Source organism: Carcharodon carcharias, chromosome 20, assembly GCF_017639515.1.
Source record: "Carcharodon carcharias isolate sCarCar2 chromosome 20, sCarCar2.pri, whole genome shotgun sequence".
Lineage (NCBI taxonomy): Eukaryota > Metazoa > Chordata > Chondrichthyes > Lamniformes > Lamnidae > Carcharodon > Carcharodon carcharias.
The window spans coordinates 115538624-115563194 of NC_054486.1; the positions used below are offsets into that span (position 1 = coordinate 115538624).

Sequence of the window (24571 nt, forward strand, 5' to 3'; positions counted from 1 at the left end):
GTCCTGGGAGTGTTTGATGGGGACAGTGTAGAGGGAGATTTACTCTGTATCTAACCCTGTGCTGTACCTGTCCTGGGAGTGTTTGATGGGGACAGTGTAGAGGGAGTTTACTCTGTATCTAACCCCGTGCTGTACCTGTCCTGGGAGTGTTTGATGGGGACAGTGTAGAGGGAGATTTACTCTGTATCTAACCCCGTGCTGTACCTGTCCTGGGAGTGTTTGATGGGGACAGTGTAGAGGGAACTTTACTCTGTATCTAACCCTGTGCTGTACCTGTCCTGGGAGTGTTTGATGGGGACAGTGTAGAGGGAACAAAAACAGAATTACCTGGAAAAACTCAGCAGGTCTGGCAGCATCGGCGGAGAAGAAAAGAGTTGACGTTTCGAGTCCTCATGACCCTTAGAGGGAGCTTTACTCTGTATCTAACCCTGTGCTGTACCTGTCCTGGGAGTGTTTGATGGGGACAGTGTAGAGGGAGATTTACTCTGTATCTAACTCCGTGCTGTACCTGTCCTGGGAGTGTTTGATGGGGACAGTGTAGAGGGAGATTTACTCTGTATCTAACCCCGTGCTGTACCTGTCCTGGGAGTGTTTGATGGGGACAGTGTAGACGGTGCTTTACTCTGTATCTAACCCCGTGCTGTACCTGTCCTGGGAGTGTTTGATGGCGACAGTGTAGAGGGAGATTTACTCTGTATCTAACCCCGTGCTGTACCTGTCCTGGGAGTGTTTGATGGGGACAGTGTAGAGGGAGATTTACTCTGTATCTAACCCCGCGCTGTACCTGTCCTGGGAGTGTTTGATGAAGATGGGGACATAGACACTCAGTGTAGGAGGCTCAATACATTGTGATTTTTGCCCGTGGGTAATGCTGTTCTCTGCTTTGGTCCAGGTAACATCGAGTACAGCTGTCCCGCCACTAATGAATGTGAAATCACAAAGCGGAGACGGAAATCCTGCCAAGCTTGTCGTTTTATGAAGTGCCTGAAAGTAGGAATGCTAAAAGAAGGTAAGAAAGGGAATGAAGTGGATGATGACGGTGGAGACAAAAGCAGAGAGACATATCATCAAACACTCCCAGGACAGGTACAGCACGGGGTTAGATACAGAGTAAAGCTCCCTCTACACTGTCCCCATCAAACACTCCCAGGACAGGTACAGCACGGGGTTAGATACAGAGTAAAGCTCCCTCTACACTGTCCCCATCAAACACTCCCAGGACAGGTACAGCACGGGGTTAGATACAGAGTAAAGTTCCCTCTACACTGTCCCCATCAAACACTCCCAGGACAGGTACAGAACGAGGTTAGATACGGAGTGTGTGTGTGTTACCTGTACCCCACGGAGTGTCAGTGTCTGTGGAACCTGTACCCCAGTGAGAGTCAGTGTGTGTGTTACCTGTACCCCAGTGAGAGTCAGTGTGTGTGGAACCTGTACCCCAGTGAGAGTCAGTGTGTGTGGAACCTGTACCCCAGTGAGAGTCAGTGTGTGTGGGACCCGTACCCCAGTGAGAGTCAGTGTGTGTGGGACTGTACCCCAGTGAGAGTCAGTGTGTGTGTCCCGTACCCCAGTGAGAGTCAGTGTGTGTGGGACCCGTACCCCAGTGAGAGTCAGTGTGTGTGGGACCCGTACCCCAGTGAGAGTCAGTGTGTGTGGGACCCGTACCCCAGTGAGAGTCAGTGTGTGTGGGACCCGTACCCCAGTGAGAGTCAGTGTGTGTGGGACCCGTACCCCAGTGAGAGTCAGTGTGCGTGGTACCTGTACCCCAGTGAGAGTCAGTGTGTGTGGGACCCGTACCCCAGTGAGAGTCAGTGTGTTTAGGTCCCGTACCCCAGTGAGAGTCAGTGTGTGAGGGACCTGTACCCCAGTGAGAGTCAGTGTGCGTGGTACCTGTACCCCAGTGAGAGTCAGTGTGTGTGGGACCCGTACCCCAGTGAGAGTCAGTGTGTGTGGGACCCGTACCGCAGTGAGAGTCAGTGTGTGTGGGACCCGTACCCCAGTGAGAGTCAGTGTGTGTGGGCCCGTAACCCAGTGAGAGTCAGTGTGTGTGGGACCCGTACCCCAGTGAGAGTCAGTGTGTGTGGAGCCTGTACCCCAGTGAGACTTAGTTTGTGTGGAACCTGTACCCCAGTGAGAGTCAGTGTGCATGGAGCCTGTACCCCAGTGAGAGTCAGTGTGTGTGGGACCTGTACCCCAGTGAGAGTCAGTGTGTGTGGTACCTGTACCCCAGTGAGAGTCAGTGTGCGTGGTACCTGTACCCCAGTGAGAGTCAGTGTGTGTGGGACGCGTACCCCAGTGAGAGTCAGTGTGTGTGGAGCCTGTACCCCAGTGAGAGTCAGTGTGTGTGGTACCTGTACCCCAGTGAGAGTCAGTGTGTGTGGGACCCGTACCCCAGTGACAGTCAGTGTGTGTGGGACCCGTACCCCAGTGAGAGTCAGTGTGTGTGGGACCCGTACCCCAGTGAGAGTCAGTGTGTGTGGGACCCGTACCCCAGTGAGAGTCAGTGTGTGTGGGACCAATACCCCAGTGAGAGTCAGTGTATGTGGTACCTGTACCCCAGTGAGAGTCAGTGTGTGTGGAACCTGTACCCCAGTGTGAGTCTGTGTGTGTGAGACCTGTACCCCAGTGAGAGGCAGTGTGTGTGGGACCCGTACCCCAGTGACTGTCAGTGTGTGTGGGACCCGTACCCCAGTGACTGTCAGTGTGTGTGGGACCCGTACCCCAGTGAGAGTCAGTGCATGTGGAGCCTGTACCCCAGTGAGAGTTAGTTTGTGTGGAACCTGTACCCCAGTGAGAGTCAGTGTGCGTGGAGCCTGTACCCCAGTGAGAGTCAGTGTGTGTGGGACCCGTACCCCAGTGAGAGTCAGTGTGTGTGGGACCCGTACCCCAGTGAGAGTCAGTGTGTGTGGAGCCTGTACCCCAGTGAGAGTCAGTGTGCGTGGTACCTGTACCCCAGTGAGAGTCAGTGTGTGTGGGACCCGTACCCCAGTGACTGTCAGTGTGTGTGGGACCCGTACCCCAGTGAGAGTCAGTGCATGTGGAGCCTGTACCCCAGTGAGAGTTAGTTTGTGTGGAACCTGTACCCCAGTGAGAGTCAGTGTGTGTGGAACCCGTACCCCAGTGAGAGTCAGTGTGTGTGGGACCTGTACCCCAGTGAGAGTCAGTGTGTGTGGTACCTGTACCCCAGTGAGAGTCAGTGTGCGTGGTACCTGTACCCCAGTGAGCGTCAGTGTGTGTGGGACCCGTACCCCAGTGAGAGTCAGTGTGTGTGGAGCCTGTACCCCAGTGAGAGTCAGTGTGTGTGGTACCTGTACCCCAGTGAGAGTCAGTGTGCGTGGAGCCTGTACCCCAGTGAGAGTCAGTGTGTGTGGAGCCTGTACCCCAGTGAGAGTCAGTGTGTGTGGGACCCGTACCCCAGTGACTGTCAGTGTGTGTGGGACCCGTACCCCAGTGAGAGTCAGTGCATGTGGAGCCTGTACCCCAGTGAGAGTTAGTTTGTGTGGAACCTGTACCCCAGTGAGAGTCAGTGTGTGTGGAACCCGTACCCCAGTGAGAGTCAGTGTGTGTGGGACCTGTACCCCAGTGAGAGTCAGTGTGTGTGGTACCTGTACCCCAGTGAGAGTCAGTGTGCGTGGTACCTGTACCCCAGTGAGAGTCAGTGTGTGTGGGACCCGTACCCCAGTGAGAGTCAGTGTGTGTGGAGCCTGTACCCCAGTGAGAGTCAGTGTGTGTGGTACCTGTACCCCAGTGAGAGTCAGTGTGCGTGGAGCCTGTACCCCAGTGAGAGTCAGTGTGTGTGGTACCTGTACCCCAGTGAGAGTCAGTGTGTGTGGGACCCGTACCCCAGTGAGAGTCAGTGTGTGTGGGACCCTTACCCCAGTGAGAGTCAGTGTGTTTAGGGCCTGTACCCCAGTGAGAGTCAGTGTGTGTGGAGCCTGTACCCCAGTGAGAGTCAGTGTGTGTGTTTAGGGCCCGGACCCCAGTGAGAGTCAGTGTGTGTGGTACCTGTACCCCAGTGAGAGTCAGTGCGTGTGGGACCCGTACCCCAGTGAGAGTCAGTGTGTGTGTGGGACACGTACCCCAGTCAGTGTGTGTGTTTAGGGCCCGGACCCCAGTGAGAGTCAGTTTGTGTGGAACCTGTACCCCAGTGAGAGTCAGTGTGTGTGGGACCCGTACCCCAGTGAGAGTCAGTTTGTGTGGAACCTGTACCCCAGTGAGAGTCAGTGTGCGTGGAGCCTGTACCCCAGTGAGAGTCAGTGTGTGTGGGACCCGTACCCCAGTGAGAGTTATTGTGTGTGGGACCCTTACCCCAGTGAGAGTCAGTGTGTGTGTGGGACACGTACCCCAGTCAGTGTGTGTGTTTAGGGCCCGGACCCCAGTGAGAGTCAGTGTGCGTGGTACCTGTACCCCAGTGAGAGTCAGTGTGTGTGGGACCCGTACCCCAGTGAGAGTCAGTGTGTGTGGGACCCGTACCCCAGTGAGAGTCAGTGTGTGTGGGACCCGTACCCCAGTGAGAGTCAGTGTGTGTGGGACCCGTACCCCAGTGAGAGTCAGTGTGTGTGGGACCCGTACCCCAGTGAGAGTCAGTGTGTGTGGGACCCGTACCCCAGTGAGAGTCAGTGTGTGTGGTACCTGTACCCCAGTGAGAGTCAGTGTGTTTAGGGCCCGGACCCCAGTGAGAGTCAGTGTGTGTGGGACCCGTACCCCAGTGAGAGTCAGTGTGTGTGGGACCCGTACCCCAGTGAGAGTCAGTGTGTGCGGGACCCATACCCCAGTGACTGTCAGTGTGTGTGGGACCCGTACCCCAGTGACAGTCAGTGTGTGTGGGACCCGTACCCCAGTGAGAGTCAGTGTGTGTGGGACCCGTACCCCAGTGAGAGTCAGTGTGTGTGGGACCCGTACCCCAGTGAGAGTCAGTGTGTGTGGGACCCGTACCCCAGTGAGAGTCAGTGTGTGTGGGACCCGTACCCCAGTGAGAGTCAGTGTGTGTGGGACCCGTACCCCAGTGAGAGTCAGTGTGTGTGTGACCCGTACCCCAGTGAGAGTCAGTGTGTGTGGTACCTGTACCCCAGTGAGAGTCAGTGTGTGTGGGACCCGTACCCCAGTGAGAGTCAGTGTGTTTAGGGCCTGTACCCCAGTGAGAGTCAGTGTGTGCGTGGAGCCTGTACCCCAGTGAGAGTCAGTGTGTGTGGTACCTGTACCCCAGTGAGAGTCAGTGTGTTTAGGGCCTGTACCCCAGTGAGAGTCAGTGTGTGTGGGACTGTACCCCAGTGAGAGTCAGTGTGTTTAGGGCCTGTACCCCAGTGAGAGTCAGTGTGTGTGGGACTGTACCCCAGTGAGAGTCAGTGTGTGTGGTACCTGTACCCCAGTGAGAGTCAGTGTGTGTGGGACCCGTACCCCAGTGAGAGTTATTGTGTGTGGGACCCTTACCCCAGTGAGAGTCAGTGTGTGTGGTACCTGTACCCCAGTGAGAGTCAGTGTGTGTGGGACCCGTACCCCAGTGAGAGTCAGTGTGTGTGGGACCCGTACCCCAGTGACAGTCAGTGTGTGTGGGACCCTTACCCCAGTGAGAGTCAGTGTGTGTGGGACCCGTACCCCAGTGAGAGTCAGTGTGTGTGGGACCCGTACCCCAGTGAGAGTTATTGTGTGTGGGACCCTTACCCCAGTGAGAGTCAGTGTGTGTGGTACCTGTACCCCAGTGAGAGTCAGTGTGTGTGGGACCCGTACCCCAGTGAGAGTTATTGTGTGTGGGACCCTTACCCCAGTGAGAGTCAGTGTGTGTGGGACACGTACCCCAGTCAGTGTGTGTGTTTAGGGCCCGGACCCCAGTGACTGTCAGTGTGTGTGGGACCCGTACCCCAGTGAGAGTCAGTGCATGTGGAGCCTGTACCACAGTGAGAGTCAGTGTGTGTGGGACCCGTACCCCAGTGAGAGTCAGTTTGTGTGGAACCTGTACCCCAGTGAGAGTCAGTGTGCGTGGATCCTGTACCCCAGTGAGAGTCAGTGTGCGTGGATCCTGTACCCCAGTGAGAGTCAGTGTGTGTGGGACCCGTACCCCAGTGAGAGTTATTGTGTGTGGGACCCTTACCCCAGTGAGAGTCAGTGTGTGTGTGGGACACGTACCCCAGTAAGTGTGTGTGTTTAGGGCCCGGACCCCAGTGAGAGTCAGTGTGTGTGGTACCTGTACCCCAGTGAGAGTCAGTGTGTGTGGGACCCGTACTCCAGCAACTTCCATAACCCTGAGTTCCTCAAACCTCTGCTGCTTCTATTCTGATGAACTACTTTCTAAACTTGCTGCATATTAATGATCCCAACCCTGGTGTGCAGGGGACAATTTCAAAGCTTGCAGATGATATGGAACTTGGAAGCATTGTAAACTACGAGGACAGTATAGGATGCTGTTACGGCCCAGCTGATGGTAAATGCTGAGCTGCTCAAATCCCAAAGGGAAAATTTAAATAACTGCCACAACTGTTTTGCAATTTGCATAAATTTCGAGATGCATGCCTTGAATTCAGTAGTAATAGGACCACCAAATCTTATAGGTTTCTTACAAAACTAAATTAAACCTTTATTAATAGAAGAAATGATTTTAAGCACACACATGGATCTACAAATTATTACTATGATAACTTGAAAATCTCCTAGTTAATCTAATTCCCAGTTAAACTTTGGTTAAGGCAACAGTAAGACATAGATTTTAAAAGACCCAGGCAAAGAAACACGATACCCTGAACAATCCAATTCGAAGCGAGTTTTCTTAACTTCAGTTCTTTGTACTCAGCAACTTGAGGCTTAGATGCTGGAGGTTTTTCACACTTGTTAGATCTTAGAATTCCTACCCTTAGACACAGCCTTCTCTCCTTTATACATATTTTGCCTTTTGAATGCAAATTCCCAATGTTTCACTATATGTTTGGACTTTTACCTCTCTGATAATAAAATATATCATAGTGTCAATTTTACCAGTAATCTTTGGGAAAAATAAGCACACTATTTCTTAACTTCTCCTGGCTAGGTGTGATATTTCACTCCCTTTTGAAATCAATCTAGTCTGGTTTATTTTAAAAATACAAATGTTCCCTTTACACCTATGTTTACCTACTTAACATTTCAAACCTAACTTATCTTCTGTAACATCAAAGTCTTCAGACCAGCTGCCTTTAATTCAAATAAGCCACACAAACACACACACACACACACACACACACATACACACACACACACACACACACACACACACACACAGACACATACACAGACACACGACACACACACACAGACACACGACACACATACACACAGACACACACACACACACACAGACACACACACATGACACACAGACACACACACACACACACACACACACACACACACACACACACACACACAGACACACACACATGACACACAGACACACACACACACACACACACACACACATACACACACACACACACACACACACACACACACACAGACACATACACAGACACACGACACACATACACAGACACACGACACACATACACACAGACACACACACACACACACAGACACACACACATGACACACAGACACACACACACACACACACACACACACACACACACACACACACACAGAACCCACTATTATTCTACTTTACAATAAATTCCAATAACATTATGAAAAGTATTAGATCTTCCTGACAAGTTCATAGGGACACAGACAAGTTAGTGGAGTGGGCAGATGGTTAGCAGATGAAGCTTAAAGTGTGAGGTGATGCATTTCGGTAGGAAGAATATAAAATAAGGGATACAATTTTGAAGGGGGTGCAAGAGCAGAAAGACCTGGGTGTATATGTGTATAGATCATTGAAGGTGGCAGGACAGGTTGAGAGAGCAGCTAATAAAGCAGATAGTATCCTGGGCTTGTTAATAGGGGCACAGAGTACAAGAGCAGAGAGGCTATGCTGAACTTGTATAGGACACTAGTTAGACCTCAGTTGGAGTATTGTGTACAGTTCTGGGCACCACATTATAGGAAGGATGTGAACACATTGGAGAGAGTGCAGAAGAGGTTTACAAGAATGGTTCCAGGGATGAGAAACTTCAGCTATGAGGATAGATTGGAGAGGTTGGGACTGTTCTCCTTGGAGAGGAGAAGGCTGAGAGGAGATTTGATAGAGATGTTCAAAATCATGAGGGGGCTGGACAGAGTTGATAGGGAGAAGCTGTTCCCACTCGTAAAAGGATCAAGAACGAGAGGACACGGAGTTAAAGTGATTTGTAAAAGAAGCAAACGTGATGTGAGAAAAATTTTTTTCACACAGTGAGGGGTCTGGAATGCGCTGCCTGGAAGTGTGGTGGAGGCAGGTTCAATCGAGGCATTCAAGAGGACATTAGATGATTATTTGAATAGAAACAACGTGCAGGGGTACAGGTAAAAGGCAGGGCAATGGCACTAGGTCATAATGCTCATTTGGAGAGCTGGTGCAGACATGATGGGCCAAATTATTTTTTTATTTATTTACAGGACGTGAGCTTTGGTGTCTGGGCCAACATTTATTGCCCATCCCTAGTTGCCCCTTGAGAAGGTGGTGGTGAGCTGCCTTCTTGAACCGCTGCAGTCCATGTGGTGTAGGTACACCCACAGTGCTGTTAGGGAGGGAGTTCCAGGATTTTGACCCAGCGACAGTGAAGGAACGGCCGATATATTTCCAAGTCAGGATGGTGAGTGATTTGGAGGGGAACTTCCAGATAGTGGTGTTCCCATCTATCTGCTGCCCTTGTCCTTCTAGATGGTAGTGGTTGTGAGTTTGGAAGGTGCTGTCGAAGGAGCCTTGGTGAATTCCTGCAGTGCATCTTGTAGATGGTACACACGCTGCTGCTACTGTGCGTCGGTGGTGGAGGGAGTGAATGTTTGTGAATGTGGTGCTAGTCAAGTGGGTTGCTTTGTCCTGGATGGTGTCAAGCTTCTTGAGTGTTGTTGGAGTTGCACTCATTCAGGCAAGTGGAGAGTATTCATCACACTCCTGACTTGTGCCATGTAGATGGTCGACAGGCTTTGGGGAGTCAGGAGGTGAGTTACTCTCCACAGGATTCCCAACCTCTGACCTGCTCTTGTAGCCACAGTATTTATATGGCAAGTCCAGTTCAGTTTCTGGTCAATGGTAACCCCCAGGATGTTGATAGTGGGGGATTCAGTGATGGTAATGGCGTGGAATATCAAGGGGTGATGGGTAGATTCTCTCCTGTTGGAGATGGTCATTGCCTGACACTTGTGTGGCGTGAATGTTACTTGCCACTTGTCAGCCCAAGTCTGGATATTGTCCAGGTCTTGCTGCATTTGGACATGGACTGCTTCAGTATCTGAGGAGTTGCGAATGGTGCTGAACATTGTGCAATCATCAGTGAACATCCCCACTTCTGACCTTATGATGGAAGGAAGGTCATTGATGAAGCAGCTGAAGATGGTTGGGCCGAGGACACTACCCTGAGGAACTCCTGCAGTGATGTCCTGGAGCTGAGATGACTGACCTCCACAACCACAACCATCTCCCTTTGTGCTGGGTGTGACTCCAACCAGCGGAGAGTTTTCCCTCTGATTCCCATTGACTCCAGTTTTGCTGGGGCTCCTTGTTGTCACACTCAGTCAAATGCTGCCTTGATGTCAAGGGCAGTCACTCTCACCTCACCTCTGGAGTTCAGCTCTTTTGTCCATGTTTGGACCAAGGCTGTAATGAGGTCAGGAGCTGAGTGACCCTGGCGGAACCCAAACTGGGCGTCAGTGAGCAGGTTATTGCTAAGCAAGTGCCGCTTGTTAGCACTGTTGATGACCCCTTCCCTTACTTTACTGATGATGGACAGTAGACTGATGGGGCAGTAATTGCCGGGTTGGATTTGTCTTGATTTTTGTGTACAGGACATACCTGGGCAATTTTCGACATAGCTGGGTAGATGCCAGTGTTGTAGCTGTACTGGAACAGCTTGGCTAGGGGCACAGCAAGTTCTGGAGCACAAGTCTTCAGTACTATTGCTGGAATATTGTCAGGGTCCATAGCCTTTGCAGTATCCAGTGCCTTCAGCTGCTTCTTGACATCATGTGGAGTGAATCAAATTGGCTGAAGACTGGCATCTGTGATGCTGGGACCTCCAGAGGAGGCCGAGATGGATCATCCACTTGGCATTTCTGGCTGAAGATTGTTGCAAATACTTCAGCCTTATCTTTTGCACTGATGTGCTGGGCTCCTCCATCATTGAGGATGGGGATATTTGTGGAGCCTTCTCCTCCAGTGAGTTGTTTAATTGTCCACCACCATTCACAACTGGATGTGGCAGGACTGCAGAGCTTAGATCTGATCCGTTGGTTGTGGGATTGCTTAGCTCTGTCTATCACTTGCTGCTTATGCTGTTTAGCACACAAGTAGTCCTGCGTTACAGCTTCACCAGGTTGACACCTCATTTTTAGGTATGCCTGGTGCTGCTCCTGACATGCCCTCCTGCACTCTTCATTGAACCAGGGTTGACCCCCTGGCTTGATGGTAATGGTAGAGTGGGGGATATGCTGGGCCATGAGGTTACAGATTGTGTTTGAGTACAATTCTGCTGCTGTTGATGTCCCACAGTGCCTCATGGATGCCCAGCCTTGAGTTGCTAAATCTGTTCAAAATCTATCCCATTTAGCACGGTGGTAGTGCCACACAACACGATGGAGGGTACCCTCAATGTGAAGATGGGACTTTGTCTCCACAATGACTGTGCAGTGGTCACTCCTACCGATACTGTCATGGACAGATGCATCTGCAGCAGGTTAATGAGGATGAGGTCAAGTATGTTTTTCCCTCTTGTTGGTTCCCTCAGCACCTGTCACAGACCCAGTCTAGCAGCTATGTCCTTTAGGACTCGGCCAGCTCGGTCAGTAATGGTGCTACTGAGTCACTCTTAGTGATGGACATTGAAGTCCCCCACCCAGAGTACATTCTGCGCCCTTACCACCCTCAGTGCTTCCTCCAAGTGGTGTTCAACATGGAGGAGCATTGATTCATCAGCTGAGGGAGGGCGGTACATGGTAATCAGCAGGAGGTTTCCTTGTCCATATTTGACCTGATGCCATGAGACTTCATGGGGTCTGGAGTCGATGTTGAGGACTCCCAGGGTAACTCCCTCCTGACTGTATCCCACTGTGCCCCCACCTCTGCTGGGTCTGTCCTGCTGGTGGGACAGGACATACCCAGGGATGGTGATGGTGGTGTCTGGGACATTGTCTGTAAGGTATGTTTCCATGAGGATGACTAGTCTGTGAGACAGCTCTCCCAGTTTTGGAACGAGCCTCCAGATGTTAGTAAGGAGGACTTTACAGAGCCGACAGGGCTGAGTTTGCTGTTGTCAGTTCCGGTGCCTGGGTCGATGCCGGGTGGTCTGTCCAGTTTCATTCCTTTTTTGAGGCTTTGTAGTGCTTGTTACAACTGAGTGGTGTCTTGCATCTAAGAGTCAACCAACCACATTGCTGTGGGTCTGGAGTCACATGTAGGCCAGAGCAGGCAAGGACAAGGACAAGAGATTTCCTTCTCAAAAACAGGTTTTAATTCAAATTTCACCATCTGCTGGGGTGGGATTTGAACCCGGGTCTCCAGAGCATTACCCTGGGTCCCTGGATTACTAGCCCAGCAAGAATACCACTGCACCACTGCTTTCTTCTGCCCTGTAGCAGTTCTGAGATTCAGTGATTGATCCCTTACTCCCACAACTTAGTTTAAAGGTCACTCTACTGCCCAGTTATTATGATGCAAATCCACTGCTCTCAGTACAGTTATAAGGCTTCCTAATGCTGCTGTGGACTGCTAATGGGGGCAATGTTGAGGGAGCTTTATCTTGTATCTAACCTTGTGCTGTACCTGTCCTGGGAGTGTTTGATGGGGACAGTGTAGAGGGAGCGTTACCCTCTATCTAACCCCATTCTGTACCTGTCCTGGGAGTGTTTGATGGGGACAGTGTAGAGGGAGCTTTACTCTGTATCTAACCCTGTGCTGTACCTGCCCTGGGAGTGTTTGATGGGGACCGTGTAGGGGGAGATTTACTCTGTATCTAACCCTGTGCTGCACCTGTCCTGGGAGTGTTTGATGGGGACAGTGTAGAGAGAGCTTTACTCTCTATATAACTCCGTGCTGTACCAGTCCTTGGAGTGTTTGATGAGGTCAGTGTAAATTGAGCTTTACTCTGTATCTAACCCCATGCTGTACCTGTCCTGGGTGTGTTTGATGGGAACAGTGTAGAGGGATCTTTACTCTGTTTCTATCTCCATGCTTTATCTGTCCTGGGAGTGTTTGATGGGGACAGTGTAGAGGGAGCTTTACTCTGTATCTAACCCCGTGCTGTACCTGTCCTGGGAGTGTTTGATGGGGACAGTGTAGAGGGAGCTTTACTCTGTATCTAACCCCGTGCTGTACCTGTCCTGGGAGTGTTTGAAGGGGACAGTGTAGAGGGAGATTTACTCTGTATCTAACCCCGTGCTGTACCTGTCCTGGGAGTGTTTGATGGGGACAGTGTAAGGGGAGCTTTACTCTGTATCTAACCCTGTGCTGTACCTGTCCTGGGAGTGTTTGATGGGGACAGTGTAGAGGGAGATTTACTCTGTATCTAACCCCGTGCTGTACCTGTCCTGGGAGTGTTTGATGGGGACAGTGTAGAGGGAGCTTTACTCTGTATCTAACCCCGTGCTGTACCTGTCCTGGGAGTGTTTGATGGGGACAGTGTAGAGGGAGCTTTACTCTGTATCTAACCCCGTGCTGTACCTGTCCTGGGAGTGTTTGATGGGGACAGTGTAGAGGGAGTTTTACTCTGTATCTAACCCCGTGCTGTACCTGTCCTGGGAGTGTTTGATGGGGACAGTGTAGAGGGAGCTTTACTCTGTATCTAACCCCGTGCTGTACCTGTCCTGGGAGTGTTTGATGGGGACAGTGTAGAGAGAGACTTACTCTGTATCTAACCCTGTGCTGTACCTGTCCTGGGAGTGTTTGATGGGGACAGTGTAGAGGGAGCTTTACTCTGTATCTAACCCCGTGCTGTACCTGTCCTGGGAGTGTTTGATGGGGACAGTGTAGAAGGAGCTTTACTCTGTATCTAACCTCGTGCTGAACCTGTCCTGGGAGTGTTTGATGGGGACGGTGTAGCGGGACATTCATTGGTAATGACCTCACTTTGTCCTTTAGGGCTTTATGATTCTTTGATGAATTTCACTCTGAACTTCACGAGGACCCAAGGTCCCAGAGGTCTAAGCGCCTTGATGTCACAGAGCCTGGTGATGTTTGCTTCATTCCATTTGATGTCTCTATGTAACTGGACCCAAGACATGTAGCACAAAGGAAGATGGTTGTGGTTGCTGGAGGTCAATCATCTCAGCTCCAGGACATCACTGCAGGAGTTCCTCAGGATAGTGTCCTCGGCCCAACCATCTTCAGCTGCTTCATCAATGACCTTCCTTCCATCATAAGGTCAGATGTGGGGATGTTCACTGATGATTGCACAATGTTCAGCACCATTCATGACTCCTCAGATACTGAAGCAGTCCATGTCCATATGCAGCAAGACCTGGACAATATCCAGGCTTGGGCTGACAAGTGGCAAGTAACATTCACGCCACACAAGTGTCAGGCAATGACCATCTCCAACAGGAGAGAATGTAACCATTGCTCCTTGACAGTCAATGTCATCACCATCACTGAATCCCCCACTATCAACATCCTGGGGGTTACCATTGACCAGAAGCTGAACTGGACAAGCCCTATAATTACTGTGGCTCCATAACCAGGTCAGAGGCTGGGAATCCTGCAGCGAGTAACTCACCTCCTGACTCCCCAAAGCCTGTCCACCATCTACAAGGCACAAGTCAGGAGTGTGATGGAATACTCCCAACTTGCCTGGATGAGTCCATTCACAGTCTGACGATAATAGCATTTTAAGTAGCAAAATGGTATCCATCAGATTTAAATTACTTACCACTGAAAATGGACATGTAGATTGAAATGTACGATGAAGCTGCTTGTGTTTATTTTGACACAGGAGCTTGTCAAATTCCCACACACAACAAACAAAAACACACACACACAAACACAAACACCCACACAAACAAAAACACACAAAGACACACAAGCAAAAACATACACACACAAACAAAAATACACACAGACACACAAACAAAAACACACACACACAAACAAAAACACACACAGACACACAAGCAAAAACATACACACACAAACAAAAATACACACAGACACACAAACAAAAACACACACAGACATACAAGCAAAAACATACATACACAAACAAAAATACACACAGACACACAAACAAAAACACACACACACAAACAAAAATACACACAGACACACAAGCAAAAAAATACACACACAAACAAAAATACACACAAACAAAAACACACACACACAAACAAAAACACACAAGCAAAAACATACACACACAAACAAAAATACACACAGACACAAACAAAAACACACACAGACACACAAACAAAAACACACACACACTCAAACAAAAACACACACACACAAAAACACACACAGACACACAAACAAAAACACACACACACTCAAACAAAAACACACACACACAAAAACACACACAGACACACAAACAAAAACACACACACACTCAAACAAAAACACACACACACAAAAACACACGCAGACACAAACAAAAACACACACACGCACAAACAAAAACACACACACTCAAACAAACACACACACACAAACAAAAAAGCACACACACATACAAACAAAAACACACACACAAACAAAAACACACACACACACAAACAAAAACACACACACCCAAACAAAAATACACACACACACAAACAAAAACACACACACACATACAAACAAAAATACACACACACAAACAGAAACACACACACACATACAAACAAAAATACACACACACACAAACAGAAACACACACACACATAAAAACAAAAATACACACACACACAAACAGAAACACACACACACAAGCAAACAAAAACACACACAAACAAAAATCATCACACAAACTCAAGCAAATAAACACACACTCAAACAAAAACACACACACAAACAAACAAACACACACACAAACAAAATCACACACATACAAACAAAAAAAACACACACACAAACAAAAACACACACACCTATACAAACAAAAATACACACACACACATGCACACAGACACACACACACAAGCAAAAACACACACACTCAAACAAACAAATAAACACACACACAAACAAAAACACACACACATACAAAAAAACACACACACACATACAAACAAAAATACACACACAAACACAAACAAACACACACACAAGCAAACACACACACAAACAAAAACGCACACACAAACAAAAATACACACAGACACACAAAAAAACATGCACACAAACAAGAGCACACACACTCAAACAAAAATACACACACAGAAACAAAAACACACACACACAAACAAAAATACACACACACACACAAACAAAAACACACGCACCTATACAAACAAAAATACACACAAACAAAAATACACACAAACAACAATACACACACAGACAAACAAAAAAACACACACAAACAAAAAAACACACACACAAACAAAAACACACACAAACAAAAACACACACACAAACAAAAACACGCACACACATACAAACAAAAACACACACAAACAACAACACACACACATACAAACAAGCACACACACACATACAAACAAACACACACACACATACAAACAAACACACACGCAAACAAAAACACACACACACAAACAAAAACACACACACACACATACAAACAAAAACACACATACAAACAAAAACACACACACACAAACAAACAAAAACACACTCAACCAAAAATACACACACACATATAAACAAAAACACACACAGAAACAAAAACACACACACACATACAAACAAAAACACACACACAAACAAAAACACACACACAAACAAAAACACACACACAGACATACAAACAAAAACACATACAATCAAAAACACACACTCAAACAAAAACACACACACACAAACGCACACACACACACAAGCAAACACGCACACACACACAAGCAAACAAAAACACACACAAACAAAAACACACACACAAACAAAAACACACACACTCAAACAAAAGCACACACACTCAAACAAAAACACACAAAGACACACAAGCAAAAACATACACACACAAACAAAAATACACACAGACACACAAACAAAAACACACACACACAAACAAAAACACACACAGACACACAAGCAAAAACATACACACACAAACAAAAATACACACAGACACACAAACAAAAACACACACAGACATACAAGCAAAAACATACATACACAAACAAAAATACACACAGACACACAAACAAAAACACACACACACAAACAAAAATACACACAGACACACAAGCAAAAAATACACACACAAACAAAAATACACACAAACAAAAACACACACACACAAACAAAAACACACAAGCAAAAACATACACACACAAACAAAAATACACACAGACACAAACAAAAACACACACAGACACACAAACAAAAACACACACACACTCAAACAAAAACACACACACACAAAAACACACACAGACACACAAACAAAAACACACACACACTCAAACAAAAACACACACACACAAAAACACACACAGACACACAAACAAAAACACACACACACTCAAACAAAAACACACACACACAAAAACACACGCAGACACAAACAAAAACACACACACGCACAAACAAAAACACACACACTCAAACAAACACACACACACAAACAAAAAAGCACACACACATACAAACAAAAACACACACACAAACAAAAACACACACACACACAAACAAAAACACACACACCCAAACAAAAATACACACACACACAAACAAAAACACACACACACATACAAACAAAAATACACACACACAAACAGAAACACACACACACATACAAACAAAAATACACACACACACAAACAGAAACACACACACACATACCAACAAAAATACACACACACACAAACAGAAACACACACACAAGCAAACAAAAACACACACAAACAAAAATCATCACACAAACTCAAGCAAATAAACACACACTCAAACAAAAACACACACACAAACAAACAAACACACACACAAACAAAATCACACACATACAAACAAAAAAAACACACACACAAACAAAAACACACACATACAAACAAAAACACACACACGCACAAACAAAAACACACACACCTATACAAACAAAAATACACACACACACATGCACACAGACACACACACACAAGCAAAAACACACACACTCAAACAAACAAATAAACACACACACAAACAAAAACACACACACATACAAAAAATACACACACACAAACAGAAACAAAAACACACACACACATACAAACAAAAATACACACACAAACACAAACAAACACACACACAAGCAAACACACACACAAACAAAAACGCACACACAAACAAAAATACACACAGACACACAAACAAACATGCACACAAACAAGAGCACACACACTCAAACAAAAATACACACACAGAAACAAAAACACACACACAAACAAAAATACACACACACACAAACAAAAACACACGCACCTATACAAACAAAAATACACACAAACAAAAATACACACAAACAACAACACACACACAGACAAACAAAAAAACACACACAAACAAAAAAACACACACACAAACAAAAACACACACAAACAAAAACACACACACAAACAAAAACACACACACACATACAAACAAAAACACACACAAACAACAACACACACACATACAAACAAGCACACACACACATACAAACAAACACACACACACATACAAACAAACACACACGCAAACAAAAACACACACACACATACAAACAAAAGCTCAGACTCAAACAAACACACACACAAACAAAAACACACACACATACAAACTAAAACACACACACAAACAAAAGCACACACACACATACAAAAACACACAAACTCAAACAAAAACACACACACTCAAACAAAAACACACAGACACACGCACAAACAAAAATACACACACACATACAAACAAACACACACACACATACAAACAAACACTCAAGACAAAAACACAAACACACATACAAACAAACACACACGCAAACAAAAACACACACACATACAAACAAACACACACACACGCACAAAAATGCCCACACACACAAACAAAAACACAGACACACAAACGAAAACACAGACACACACATACAAATGAAAACACACACTCAAACAAAAACACACACACACATACAAACAAAAACACACACACACAAACAAAAACACACACACACATACAAACAAACACACACACACATGCAAACAAACACACAAAGACAAAAACACAAACACACATACAAACAAACACACACGCAAACAAAAACACACACACACAAACAAAAACTCAAACGCACATTCAAACAAACACACACACAAACAAAAACACACACAGACGCACAAACAAAAACACACAAACACACAAACAAAAACACAGACACACACACACAAACAAAAACACACACACAAACAAAAACACACACAGACGCACAAACAAAAACACACACACATACAAACAAAAACACACACACATATAAAACAAAAAAACACACACAAACAAAACACATGCACACACACAAACAAAAACACACACACACACATACAAACAAAAACACACACTCAAACAAACACACACACAAACCAAAACACACACATACAAACAAAAGCACAGACTCAAACAAACACACACACAAACAAACAAAAACACACACACATACAAACAAAAACACACACACAAGCAAAAACACACACACAAACAAAAGCACACACACACACAAAAGCACAGCCTCAAACAAACACATACACACAAACAAACAAACGCACACACACAAACAAAAACACACACACATACAAACAAAAATACACACACACGCACAAACAAAAATACACACACACAAACGCAAACAAAAACACATGCACAAACACAAACAAACATACACACAAACAAACACACACAAACAAAAACACACTCAAACAAAAATCATCATAGACACACAAACAAAAACACACACACACATACAAACAAAAACACACAAACACACAAACAAAAACACACACACACAAAGAAAAACACACACAGACGCACAAACAAAAACACACACACAAACAAAAACACAGACACACACACACAAACAAACACACACACACAATCAAAAACACACAGACACACGCACAAATAAAAATACGCACACACACAATCAAAAACACACAGACACACGTACAAACAAAAGTACACACACACACAAACTAAAACACACACACATGCACAAAAATACCCACACACACAAACAAAAACACACAGACACACGCACAAACAAAAATACACACACACATACAAAAACACGCACACACAAACAAAAATACACACACACACAAACAAAAACACACACAAACAAAAACACACACACACATACAAACAAAAACTCACACACACACAAACAAACAAACACACACACAAACAAAAACACACACACAAACAAAAACACACACACAAACAAAAGCACACACACACATACAAACAAAAACACACACACACATACAAACAAACACACACACAAACAAAAATGCACACGCACATACAAACAAAAACACACACAAACAAAAACACACACACACAAACAAACAAACACACACACAAACAAAAACACACACACAAACAAAAACACACACACAAACAAAAGCACACACACACATACAAACAAAAACACACACACACATACAAACAAACACACACACAAACAAAAATGCACACGCACATACAAACAAAAACACACACAAACAAAAACACACACACACAAACAAACAAACACACACACAAACAAAAACACACACACAAACAAAAACACACACACACAAACAGGAACACACACCCACACAAACAAAAACACACAAACTCAAACAAAAACACACACACACAATCAAAAACACACAGACACACGCACAAATAAAAATACACACACACACAAACAAAAACACACAGGCACACGCACAAAGGTACACACACACACATGCACAAAAATACCCACACACACAAACAAAAACACACAAACACACGCACAGACAAAAACATACACACACATACAAAAACACGCACACACAAACACAAATACACACACATACAAACAAAAACACACACACACAAACAAACAAACACACACACAAACAAAAACACACACACAAACAAAAGTACACACACACATAGAAACAAAAACACACACACACACACAAACAAAAACACACACACACAAACAAAAACACACACACACAAACAAAAACACACACACAAACAAAAGTACACACACACATAGAAACAAAAACACACACACACATACAAACAAAAACACACATACAAACAAAAACACACACACACAAACAAACAAAAACACACTCAACCAAAAATACACACACACATATAAACAAAAACACACACACAGAAACAAAAACACACACACACATACAAACAAAAACACACACACAAACAAAAACACACACACAAACAAAAACACACGCACAGACATACAAACAAAAACACATACAATCAAAAACACACACTCAAACAAAAACACACTCACACAAACAAACACACACACACAAGCAAACACGCACACACACACAAGCAAACAAAAACACACACAAACAAAAACACACACACAAACAAAAACACACACACTCAAACAAAAGCACACACACTCAAACAAAAACACACACTCACATACAAACACAAACTCACACTCAACCAAAAATACACACACACATACAAACAAAAACACACACAAACAAACGAAAACACAGACTCAAACAAAAACACACACACAAACAAAAACACACAGACACATCCACTCAAACAAAAACACACACACAAACAAAAACACACGCACAAACAAAAACACACACACTCAAACAAAAGCACACACACACACACAAAAGCACAGCCTCAAACAAACACATAAACACAAACAAACAAACGCACACACACAAACAAAAACACACACACATACAAACAAAAATACACACACACGCACAAACAAAAATACACACACACAAACGCAAACAAAAACACATGCACAAACACAAACAAACATACACACAAACAAACACACACAAACAAAAACACACTCAAACAAAAATCATCATAGACACACAAACAAAAACACACACACACATACAAACAAAAACACACAAACACACAAACAAAAACACACACACACAAAGAAAAACACACACAGACGCACAAACAAAAACACACACACAAACAAAAACACAGACACACACACACAAACAAACACACACACACACAATCAAAAACACACAGACACACGCACAAATAAAAATATGCACACACACAATCAAAAACACACAGACACACGTACAAACAAAAGTACACACACACACAAACTAAAACACACACACATGCACAAAAATACCCACACACACAAACAAAAACACACAGACACACGCACAAACAAAAATACACACACACATACAAAAACACGCACACACAAACAAAAATACACACACACACAAACAAAAACACACACAAACAAAAACACACACACACATACAAACAAAAACTCACACACACACAAACAAACAAACACACACACAAACAAAAACACACACACAAACAAAAACACACACACAAACAAAAGCACACACACACATACAAACAAAAACACACACACACATACAAACAAAAACACACGCAAACAAAAATGCACACGCACATACAAACAAAAACACACACAAACAAAAACACACACACACAAACAAACAAACACACACACAAACAAACACACACACACAAACAAAAACAAACACACACACAAACAAGAACACACACCCACACAAACAAAAACACACAAACTCAAACAAAAACACACACACACAATCAAAAACACACAGACACACGCACAAATAAAAATACACACACACACAAACAAAAACACACAGGCACACGCACAAAGGTACACACACACACATGCACAAAAATACCCACACACACAAACAAAAACACACAAACACACGCACAGACAAAAATATACACACACATACAAAAACACGCACACACAAACACAAATACACACACATACAAACAAAAACACACACACACAAACAAACAAACACACACACAAACAAAAACACACACACAAACAAAAGTACACACACACATAGAAACAAAAACACACACACACACACAAACAAAAACACACACACACAAACAAAAACACACACACACACATACAAACAAAAACACACATACAAACAAAAACACACACACACAAACAAACAAAAACACACTCAACCAAAAATACACACACACATATAAACAAAAACACACACACAGAAACAAAAACACACACACACATACAAACAAAAACACACACACAAACAAAAACACACACACAAACAAACAAAAACACACTCAACCAAAAATACACACACACATAAAAACAAAAACACACACACAGAAACAAAAACACACACAGACATACAAACAAAAACACATACAATCAAAAACACACACTCAAACAAAAACACACTCACACAAACAAACACACACACACAAGCAAACACGCACACACACACAAGCAAACAAAAACACACACAAACAAAAACACACACACAAACAAAAACACACACACTCAAACAAAAGCACACACACTCAAACAAAAACACACACTCACATACAAACACAAACTCACACTCAACCAAAAATACACACACACATACAAACAAAAACACACACAAACAAACGAAAACACAGACTCAAACAAAAACACACACACAAACAAAAACACACAGACACATCCACTCAAACAAAAACACACACACACAAACAAAAACACACACACAAACAAAAACACACACACTCAAACAAAAGCACACACACACACACAAAAGCACAGCCTCAAACAAACACATAAACACAAACAAACAAACGCACACACACAAACAAAAACACACACACATACAAACAAAAATACACACACACGCACAAACAAAAATACACACACACAAACGCAAACAAAAACACATGTACAAACACAAACAAACATACACACAAACAAACACACACAAACAAAAACACACTCAAACAAAAATCATCATAGACACACAAACAAAAACACACACACACATACAAACAAAAACACACAAACACACAAACAAAAACACACACACACAAAGAAAAACACACACAGACGCACAAACAAAAACACACACACAAACAAAAACACAGACACACACACACAAACAAACACACACACACACAATCAAAAACACACAGACACACGCACAAATAAAAATACGCACACACACAATCAAAAACACACAGACACACGTACAAACAAAAGTACACACACACACAAACTAAAACACACACACATGCACAAAAATACCCACACACACAAACAAAAACACACAGACACACGCACAAACAAAAATACACACACACATACAAAAACACGCACACACAAACAAAAATACACACACACACAAACAAAAACACACACAAACAAAAACACACACACACATACAAACAAAAACTCACACACACACAAACAAACAAACACACACACAAACAAAAACACACACACAAACAAAAACACACACACAAACAAAAGCACACACACACATACAAACAAAAACACACACACACATACAAACAAAAACACACACAAACAAAAATGCACACGCACATACAAACAAAAACACACACAAACAAAAACACACACACACAAACAAACAAACACACACACAAACAAAAACACACACACAAACAAAAACACACACACACAAACAGGAACACACACCCACACAAACAAAAACACACAAACTCAAACAAAAACACACACACACAATCAAAAACACACAGACACACGCACAAATAAAAATACACACACACACAAACAAAAACACACAGGCACACGCACAAAGGTACACACACACACATGCACAAAAATACCCACACACACAAACAAAAACACACAAACACACGCACAAACAAAAATATACACACACATACAAAAGCACGCACACACAAACACAAATACACACACATACAAACAAAAACACACACACACAAACAAACAAACACACACACAAACAAAAACACACACACAAACAAAAGTACACACACACATAGAAACAAAAACACACACACACACACACAAACAAAAACACACACACACAAACAAAAACACACACACACACATACAAACAAAAACACACATACAAACAAAAACACACACACACAAACAAACAAAAACACACTCAACCAAAAATACACACACACATATAAACAAAAACACACACAGAAACAAAAACACACACACACATACAAACAAAAACACACACACAAACAAAAACACACACACAAACAAAAACACACACACAGACATACAAA

The 24571-nt window shown here is 44.2% G+C and overlaps 1 protein-coding gene across 3 annotated transcripts in view; it reads left to right on the plus strand.

The window, feature by feature from the left end:
- The window catches only part of esrrb (estrogen-related receptor beta), a 184922-nt gene that overhangs the window by 96775 nt on the left and 63576 nt on the right, over window positions 1-24571 (plus strand). For 2 of the 3 annotated variants that reach the window (XM_041214593.1, XM_041214591.1), the window contains exon 2: window positions 893-1009. The exons of the other annotated variant lie outside the window; for it this stretch is intronic. In XM_041214593.1, coding sequence (XP_041070527.1) covers window positions 893-1009 — 117 coding nt within the window. The remainder of the gene's footprint in view (window positions 1-892; window positions 1010-24571) is intronic. 3 annotated transcript variants of the gene reach the window in all.